The sequence below is a fragment of the Barbus barbus genome (assembly GCF_936440315.1).
Source record: "Barbus barbus genome assembly, chromosome: 1".
NCBI classification, from domain to species: domain Eukaryota; kingdom Metazoa; phylum Chordata; class Actinopteri; order Cypriniformes; family Cyprinidae; genus Barbus; species Barbus barbus.
In genome coordinates, this window is record NC_136729.1 from 20654014 (window position 1) to 20664505 (window position 10492).

General features: G+C 36.4%; 1 protein-coding gene across 1 annotated transcript in view; it reads left to right on the plus strand.

The window, feature by feature from the left end:
- LOC306875294 (FH1/FH2 domain-containing protein 1-like) overlaps nt 1-10484 on the plus strand; it is a 52649-nt gene extending 42165 nt beyond the window's left edge. The window contains 8 exon segments of the mRNA XM_079425763.1: nt 196-378; nt 1325-1444; nt 3425-3586; nt 5262-5452; nt 5625-5817; nt 6646-6814; nt 7759-7932; nt 9059-10484. Of these exon segments, the coding sequence (XP_079281889.1) occupies nt 196-378; nt 1325-1444; nt 3425-3586; nt 5262-5452; nt 5625-5817; nt 6646-6814; nt 7759-7932; nt 9059-9138 (1272 nt within the window). The 3' untranslated portion in view covers nt 9139-10484.
- The last annotated feature ends 8 nt before the right edge of the window (nt 10485-10492 follow it).

Genomic DNA, 10492 nt, shown 5'->3' on the forward strand with positions numbered 1-10492 from the left:
AGCATCCACCACCAGGTGGCAGTGAAGCTTGTTTAATTTGTTTTTAAACATTCCTTCATTTCTGTATTGAGCATAAATATCAGTATTTTTTTTAATAATTAATTATTATAAAATTAAGAAAGATTTAAATTATTAATTTATACATTACAAATCTGAAGTAAAATATCCTCTGAATATGCTTCTATCCACCTATAGAAAATCCTGACCATGACTCCAACAGATGAAGAGAAACAGAAGATTCAGGAGGCTCAGCTGGCCAACCCTGATGTACCGCTGGGCACAGCAGAGCAGTTCCTGCTCGCTCTCTCGTCCATCAGTGGCCTCGCAGCCAGATTACAGCTCTGGGCCTTTAAACTGAACTATGAGACCCTGGAGAAGGTCAATGCCCTACGACAATTAATCCTCTTTTTATACTAAGTTTATACTTCGAATGAAAACCTGTTTACTCCAGTAACATGATCATAATAAAAGGATTAATCAGCTAAAGCGTTACAACTATATGTTAGTTCTAGTCTGTTGTATTACACAATGCAGAGGTGACCATTTAAAAGTAATGCAAGTAATTTATTCCTGTGATGACAAAGCTGAATTGTCAGCAGGCTTTACTTACTACTTTCTGGAAACGGTGATGCATTTATTTCAGGATTCTTTGAATAGACAGTTAAAATTGTTGTTTTTTTTACTCTAACTTTTGATAAATTTAATGTAAAAGTATTAATTTCTTTCAAAAACAAAAGCCTGACCCCCAAACTTTCAGTATTGTGTTTGCAAGCATTAGATTATTGTCATTATTATTATTATTATTATTATTATTATTATTATTATTATTTATATAAATCTGTGAAGTCTGCTGAAAATCTGTGAAAGCTGCATATGAAGCAATTGTAAAAATGCTCGTAAAAGCACCTAATGCTGCATTGCTTGGCACCCTTAAAATTATACAGTTAATGGATTAGATTAATTGGTCGAAGCATTGTTTACACCTATTATAATAAATTTAATTGTCAGTAGAACACTAGTGTATTTTATCATATTGCTGTTTTTGCCAGTGTACTACATTATAATGTTGGGATTGTATTTATTTATTTATCTATCTATCTATTTTGACATTGAAAAAAAAAAACTTATTCACAGTTTCAGTATTGCATTGTCTGATCATTGAACTCTAGTTCTGATAGTAGGAATTTAGTAGTTTAGGCTTCTAAAATTGAGTTCTTCCGACCTTGATTGGTATGTGTTTAGTGAGGCTTTCATTTCCAAACATTCGTTCTCAATCTCTATCTTTCTCTGTCATTCTTCTATCCCTCACACATGAATGTTGCAGGAGATTGCCGAGCCTCTTTTTGACCTGAAACTGGGTATGGAACAACTCGCCAAGAACAAAACCTTCAAGCTTATCCTAGCAACACTACTGGCCATTGGAAACTTCCTCAATAGCACCAATGTAAGTGCTCCATCTCCTCCACAGTGAGTCCTAGGTGCAGAGTTACCTTTAAAGCACCTGTAGTAAGGGCAAGTGCTGCAGTCTGAAGCTTGATGGACACATGTGATTAGTCAGAGCAGCTCTGTGCTGATGCCTTAATCTTTTGCTTTTGCCTTGTGGAAGATAAGATATGATCAAGACCCTGCATGGCATGTTTTCTGTGCTGAACTATGTCACAACCTCTTGAACTCTTCAAACTCGTGTACATACAAGTAGTGAAGACTGTATTCACTCTGTACTACGATGTGTAGAACACTTTCGTTTTAAACCAGGGCAGACAGATCAAACTGATTTTTGATTTTAAAGGGATAGTTCACCAAAAAATGAAAATTGCCCCATGATTTACTCACCCTCAAGCCATCCTAGGTGTATATGACTTTTCTCTTTCAGACGAATACAATCAGAGTTATATTAAAAAGTGTCCCTCATCCAGGATTTATAATGGCAGTGAATAGTGGTCGAGATTTTGAAGGCCAAAAAAGTGCGTCCATCCATCATAAAAAGTGTTATAAAGGCCTTCTGAAGCATATCTATGCATTTATTATAAGGAATAGTTGACCCCAAAAATGAAACTTGTCTCATCAATTTGGGCTCCCTTAAACTTTACTTAATAAATAAAAAGAACATTTCACATATTCAGAAATATCAGTAGTTTTAATGAGGTTTTTAAAGCAGTACCAAATTTATAGCTTGTTGTCTGTTGCAATGCCATGTTAAAAACTTGTTGAACATGATGTCCTTTAATTTGTGCCATTTTGATTTAATGAGTAGCCATGTTAATATATATATATATATATATATATATGTATACATATATATATATATATATATATGTGTGTATGTGTGTGTGTGTGTATATATGTATATGTGTTAGGGCTGTTAACGTTTTAACGCATGCGATTAATCAAAAAATTTTAATGCGTTAGTATTTTTTTTTTTTTTACGCAAATTAATCGTTTGATAAGGTTTGACCCCAACTTCTTGCTGTCATCGCAGCGCAGAAGGTCATCATTGCCTGCGTCCCAATGTGCACACTATCCATCCTAAATTCTAAGTGATATTAGTAATTTTCAATACTATTTAGGGCAGATAGGGTGTATGCACATTGGGACGCAGGGATTATGTGATTTATGCGTTGCCGGGCTAGACAAAAGTGAAGTGAACGCGGAGAGAAAGAGCAACAGTGCGCGAGAGATATGTATTTCTCATATGTGATAAGGGTACAGCGAACCAGTGTTGCCAGGGTCACGGTTTTCCTGCATAATTGGGCTATTTTGAAAATACAGTCGCTGGAAAAATTACAGAGCTGTGGGTTGCGTTTTTTTTGGGCTACTTTTATAATGCATCGCGGCCGCCCAAAGTATATACACATGTGATCACAAAAGGAAGTTATTACAAACACTCGATGGCTGTTTAAAGTGAGTTCTGAGTAAAAGTGTACTATTAATCTCATAAATTGTCTTGTGTAGCATGACGCTAATGTTAGCTCTAATGCACCTGCAAAACATGCAGGTCCAATTCTTCTTCATAATGCATTTTGTCATAATACTTCATGTAATGTCGCAAGAAAATGTTTTGTTGTATTGTGGCTTGGTAAACGTTTTATTTCCAGCATAAAGGCTGATAATGGCTGAAAAAAAAAAAAAAAAGAATAATAAGGATTGTCTCATACTTTGCGGAGGTGTGAAAGGTTCTGTTTCTTTAAACTAGTTTGTCATGCTTTTCTTTTTCAATACATTTACAGGTAAATCCTAGTGTTTTAAATTTGTGATTAATCGTGATCAATCACAGTCCATGAGTGGGATTAACGCGATTACATTTTTTAATCGATTGACAGCACTTATGTATAAAATGTCCCCACCAGTTGCCAACAAAGCTAATGTAGTATTTCATTGAACATCACATAATGACTTTAATTGGCACTTCTTGGCTCTCTGGCAGGCTAAGGGTTTTGAGCTCAGTTATCTGGAGAAGGTTACTGAGGTGAAGGACACAGTACACAGGCAGTCTCTGCTTCATCATACCTGCAATTTTGTGGTGGAAAACTACCCAGATACGACAGACCTTTACTCTGAGATGCCTGCTATCACACGCTCTGCTAAAGTAGGTTACTCAGATGCTTCTTTATATGCATTTTTGATTTCTTTGTTCTGTTTGTCTTACCTACAGTCATGGCCAAAAATATCGGCACCCTTGGTAAATATGATCAAAGAAGGCTGTGAAAATTAATCTGCAATTCTGCATTGCTAATCCTTTTTCTTTTCTTTTTTTTTCTTTTTTTTAAATCACAGAAATCTAACCTTTCATTGGATAATAACAATTTAAAATAAGGGAAAAAAACATTTTGAAATATGTTTTTCTCAAAAGACACGTTGGACACAATTATTGGTACCCCTAGAAATTCTTATGAGTAAAATATGTCTGAAGTATATTCCCATTCATATTCACAATTTTGAGCACTCCAGGGTGATTATGAACATGAAATTATCCAGCCATGGCTTCCTGTTTCACAGAAATATAAATAGGAGGGAAAAACTAAGTCCAAATTCCCTTAAATATCCATCACAATGAGAAAAACCAAAGAATATATTTCTGATGTGCAGCAAAAGATAATTGAGCTTCACAAATTAGTGAAGTGGCTTTAAGAAAAGAGCTAGAGCAGTGAAATACCCATTTCCACCATCAGGGCAATAATTAAGAATTTACAATCAACATAAAATGTTATGAAACTGCCTTGAAGAGGACGTGTGTCTATATCGTCCTAATGCCCGATGAGAAGGAGAGTTTGAGTGGCTAAAGACTCTGCAAGGTCCACAGCTGGAGAATTGCAGAAAATAGTTGAGTCTCGGGGTCAGAAAACCTTTAAAAAAAAATTGTCAAACAGCCCCTACATCACCACATGTTGTTTGGCAGGGTTTCAAGAAAAACTCTCCTATCTCATTCAAAAACAAACTTCAGCATATTCAATTATAAGAGATGACTGGAACTTCAAATGGGACTGGCTTCTATGGTCAGATGAAACTAAAAAATAATTTTTTTAGCAGCAAAACACTCTAGGGATAAAAAGTATCTAGTAAATCTTGTTTAGACGCATGGCATCATGGATTCTATCAAATACCAACAGATAAAAAAATCAATAAGTGACTGACTCTGTTAGAAATCTTATAATGGGCCATGTTTGGATCTTCCAACTGTACAATAATCCAAACACAAACATCAAAAACAACACAAAAATTTGTCACTGAGCACAAAACCAAGCTTCTGCTGGCCATTCCAGTCCTCTGACCTGAATCCTGTAGAAAATGAGTGAAGTGAACTGAAGAGAAGAAGCACCGTCATGGAGCTGTGAATCTGAAGGATCTGGAGTGATTCTGGATGAAGGAATGATCTCTGATCTCTTGTCCGGTGTTCTCTAACCTCATCAGGCATTATACGAGAAAATTTAGAGCTGTTAAACTGGCAAATGGAGGTTTCAAAAAGTATTGAATAAAAGGGTGCCGTTAATTATGGCTAATGTGTATTAGAGAAAAACATTTATTTCATAATGATATTTTAAATTCTTACTATACAATGAAAGGTTAAATTTTTGTGAATTTAAAAAAAAATAAAAGATCAAAAGGATTAACAATGCAGATACATTTTAACAGCCGCCTTTGATTATATTTACCAAGAGTGCCGATATTTTTGGCCATGACTGTATTATGCCTAACAATGTTCAACATTATTTTTTAATTTGTGCTAGTGCTAATTTATCACTTCCTCCTTTCTTTTCCCACAGGTGGATTTTGAGCAGTTGTCTGAAAACCTGATTCAGTTGGAGAGAAAATGCAAAGCATCTTGGGACAATCTTAAAGTAGTGGCCAAACATGAAGCTAAACCTAACTTGAAAAACAAAATGACAGAATTTCTGAAGGACTGTACTGAAAGGATCATCATCCTGAAAGTAGTGCATAGGCGCATTATTAATAGGTAAAAAAAACAAAAAACACTGTAATACTTTTTATACTTTAACATGTTAAATCAAAAGATACCAACTTCATTTGGATGCTTCCCATAAATTGGTGAGCTTGAATGATTGTGCCTAATTTTTTAATTAGGATTAACTGGAGCATACAGTATATTCATTGTACTTCCTTTGCAGGTTTCATTCCTTCTTGCTGTACTTGGGTCAGCCCTCATACTCAGTGCGGGACACTAAAGTGACTCAGTTCTGTAAGATCATCAGTGAGTTTGCCCTTGAGTACCGCACCACACGAGAGAGAGTCCTCACCCAGAAACGCAAACGCGCCGTCCACCGGGAGCGCACCAAGACCCGGGGCAAAATGATCACAGAGGTGAGGAATAGAAGCTCTTGAGGAAAATCATCAACTTTAAACATTCTTTGACTACACTAAGATGTCCTTTGATTTTAGTCCACTAACCTCATTCCATCACATAAAATGTTTAAATCTTTTTGATATAATTTAAGTTATTTTAATGATCATGACTCATGTTCTTCCAACTTACTGTTGTGGTCTTGAGTTTACACATACCTTGTAGAATCTGAAATATGTTAAAAAGTTTAACAAAATAATAATGAGAATAATAATAGCTGAATATTTATTTAAATTACCCTGTTCAAAAGTTTACATGTGCTTGATTCTTAATGCTGTGATCTTTTTTTCACCATGAGTTGTTCATGAGCCCCTTGTTTGTCCCGAGCAGTTAAACTGATCTTCAGAAAAATTGTATGTATACAATGATTAGGATAAAGTGTCCCGATTTGTTTGGCTTCTGAAGGGCAGTACTAAATAGAAAAAAATTGCTCTTTTAAACAAAATAAGAGACAATTTCACATCTTCATCATTTCAGTGCCATCGAGGTCATTGCTAGACAAAACCCAGACCAAACCATAGTCCACCCCTGAACACTCCACAGTATAAAGCATTTATCCGGCCCCCTCAGCACAGGGCCTGGGACAAGTCTACTCCTGACGACAGCCCTGATCGACATTATGCCACAAATTTTGTCAATAGTGCTTAACTTGTATTGAACTCAGATCACTCATTTGTGGAAATGAACCGATTCATGGTCCTGTCCACAACCCCACTGTATCACCCTCAATCGTCAGTTTAGTAGATTGACAAAAAAAAAACTTTACCAATAATCTTTTTTTCTCACAGACAGAGAAGTTTTCTGGAGCAGTTCCACCACTGTCTCTGGAGGACAACCCACCCCCGGTTTCTTCAACCGTAGAATTAGAGCCAGCCCAAGAGGACCATGAGAACATGAAGAACCTGCTCATCGCCAACAACGACAACAGCAAGCTGCGGAGGAGCCGTGCTGTACGAAGTAAGATACCACAACACACCCATTAATTGAATTGGCATTGGATCACTCTATTCTCTCCACCTGTAGCTTCATTCATCAAATCCAGGTTATATAAGTTAGCAGTTTAGACCAGTGTTGGTCTTCCTGCTTGGACCCAGCCTTCCTGTGGAATTTGTTTAATTATAGTCACAGAAGTAGCATCTGCAGGAAGGTAAATCCCCAAGCCAAACTACCGCTTCAATCACAAAAAGTTTAGTTACCCAGCCCAGATGTAGCTTGTTTTTTCATTCTGCTACATCTGTTACGACATTTTGCAAAGAGTTTGGATGATGATGATGATGATATTATTATTATTATTATTATTTAAGTTTTATTTTGTTTGTCATTTTGGGGATCTTTTTATAGAGATTCTTACCACTGGTGGTGACACTTCTCCAATTTCACCAACTCTTCAGTTGAGTGATGAAGGTAGAGCATTTGGAGCATGGATATGTGCAAATATAAAGCAATTGTGCAGCTTTCAATATATGATAAAACTATAATTAATGAGAGCATAATTGATCTCACAGAGTGGCCTTATGACTCTGACAGCGCTCCTACTTCACCAGTAGAGAGCCAGTCAGCACAGGATGATGATGAAGGTAGAGTTACTGCACAAGCTGCATGGAGTGGGTTTGCTCAACTAACAGATTTATTAGAAAATAAATAGTAAATTAATCATGTCCTTTGAAATTATTTTTGAGGGCTAACTGACAAGACAAACATGGAAAAACCTGAATGAATAAGCCATTGATTCAAACTTTTGCACCCAACTTTGTATTTGCCTTAATATGTGAACCTTTTACAAATGACCTGATTTTCATTAGCTTGCCAAGATGTAATACCAACCTCATTCATTTTAACACTTCCTTTGAAAGAAAGTAAATAAGCGCAGTAATGATTGATCTAATGTAATTTCTACACAGGTTTTGGCATGGTTAACACAAACATGTCTGTAGCCAAAGAGGACAGCCCCAGCTCACAGGACGATGCCACAGATGAGATAATGGATCGTCTGGTTAAATCTGTCACCCAGAATCCCACAGAGAGGGCGTCTAGTCCAAAAACACGAAAACGCTCGCGGCTTAACAGAAAGTCATGTGAGTACATTTTGACTTTCAACGTATTATTTATTTTAAATTTTTTTTTTTTTTTTTGGACCACTGAACTTCATACCCAGTTCTGAAGGTTGTTTAGCCCTAAACCTGGGGGATGAGATTAAGGATTTAGCCACTGTTTGCATTCAACACTATCTGTGTCCAAAACACAATGTAATCTGTCTTCAACCATTGCTTAGCTTTCAAAAGTCCCTAAGTCTCCCTGTCAGATCCATCGTGCCACCTCATTACTTCTGCTTGTGCCGGATTGAACTGCCAGATATCTCAGAAATCGAACACAAAAAGTCTTTTGTAGGGCATTCTTGCAACTGCACTTTTAAAAAATGGAAACTGAAAGCACACAAACCGGAAAAATATTCTCTGCAGCTGAGATCTCTTTATTTATTTGTAATAGGCTGAAGCTGTCTATGGTATATGTCTTAAGGCGCAGTCACATTCAAAATGGTTTCCAAATACAGTCATTTCGGTAGCACTTTATTTTACAGTCCTGTTCCTCATGTACTATGTACTTATTATAGTAATTACAATAACTAGGTAATAACTTAGTACTAACCCTGAACCTACCCCTAAACCTACCCCTACCCCATATAGTTACCTTATATTACTGGTACTTTCTTAGGCAAGTAGATTGTAAGTACATGTAAGTACAAGTACCGTAAAATAAAGTGCAGCCGTCATTTCTATAGGAATATGAATTAATGTTATCGAGAATTTAATATGAGGAAAGACTTCAGCATGCAGACTTTGCAACCGCTCAAGTTGGTCATTTTTGCCTGCAAAACTTTGTCAAATATTTGCTCATTTTTCTACAACTTTACATTTATTTGCATTTACATTTTTGCATTCGGCAGATGCTTTTATTCAGTGTGACTTACATTACATTCAAGGTACACATTTATCAAGCTGCTAACGCCTTGCTCAACTGTTTGAACAACAGGAAAGCTTTACCTTTACTGTTCCAGATCATTTTGGTTCATCAAAAGACGGTCTTTATACATGTGCTAATAGTTTATGTATTATTTAGATTGTTTGACACGGAGTTGCATGTTTTATATTACAGTCTAACAAAAAGTGTTGTGGTTTTAATGGTGTGCTGCTTGTGTTGCAGTGCGGAGGACTCTGAAGAGTGGGCTGAGTGTGGACGTGGTGCAGGCCCTTGGCCTCGGCAGTAGTAACGGGAAAGTCTGAAGCTGATAGTTCTCATGTGGTGGAAACTGTAACAAGGCAGCAATGAGGCCATTAGGAGAGCTGCATTAATGACAGGAAGAACTGTGGTAAAGACATTTCATGGGATGTCTGCAACTAAATTTGTCTGCCAATCTGGACGATGCAGTGAATGAATCATGTACTTCCAGATGAAATACAAACAGCTGCATTACTATACAAATACCTGAAGTGTGTGCATGATATCCATTAGACATTTCGTGATTTGATTGGTTCAAACTTTAATGGCATAGTATTAAATACCATGTTTACTGATGGAGAATAGATGCATATATGATCCGGTGAATTAAAATGCTGTATATTTTGACCAGATGCACATATATTATTTTGTATAGAGCCTTAGATTGCATAGATTGGAGCACAATTTATCTGTTAAGGATATGCATACTTGTAGGATAATGTAGGATTTGAGAGTTTTTAAGTTAATACTGCTTTTTTAAAGACAACCCTTTTATATTTTAGCCGTATCAGTTAGAATGGCTCAGCTCAATGTTAGGATCGTGGAAGCCAGTAATTGAGATCAGTGCAATAGGGTAACTCAAACACACTGGTTTCCTGTGCCCATTAATGAAGCTAAATCCTGGAATAAACGGCACTGTCAGTAATAATTGACCATTGAAAACTCCTTAGTCTTGTACAGGGTTTAATTTTTTCATGACCCATGTGCATCTGGGTGGTGTTCAACTGAATATCCTGACTACCAAGGAGATCTTGATAAGAGAGGACGTAAACTAGGTCACATTTGTTTTTCTTTTATTAATCACAGAGCTCTCTTGATAGGTTTGTGGATGCTACAACAGTCCTGTATTCTGCTGTATCACATTTCTCATAAAATATTTATTGTGCAGTTTTTTTTTATTATTATTCCAATTTTATGATGTCATAAAATGTGCATGGACCACTCTGTTTCTTGCTGAAGAGAAGTGTTGCGTTAAAGGCACAATTTTAAAAACTGTTCCGAGCACATATTTTAAGGATTTTGTTGGTATTACTTTTTTGCACAGGGGGTTATGCTGTAGGAATTTAGAGTCACTATGAATCACCCTGTTGTTTTATGTTTGACCTTATTACCTGTGTGCATGAGTGCATGTGTTCTTCACTCTGAATGTATCACTATTAGCGTGTTCCAGTGCTGGACGTTCCCGTCACCACTCTTGACACCTGCACAAAGAAACTTTGTTTGCAATTACAGTGCTTCTAATGTTAGACATTATATTCGGTTTCAGAATTGTTTTATATTGACATGTTGCCCTTGAATCCAAAGAAAGAGCTTTGTTTAAAAATTAAATTAAATGTTTATTGGACTTTTTTTTCCTGT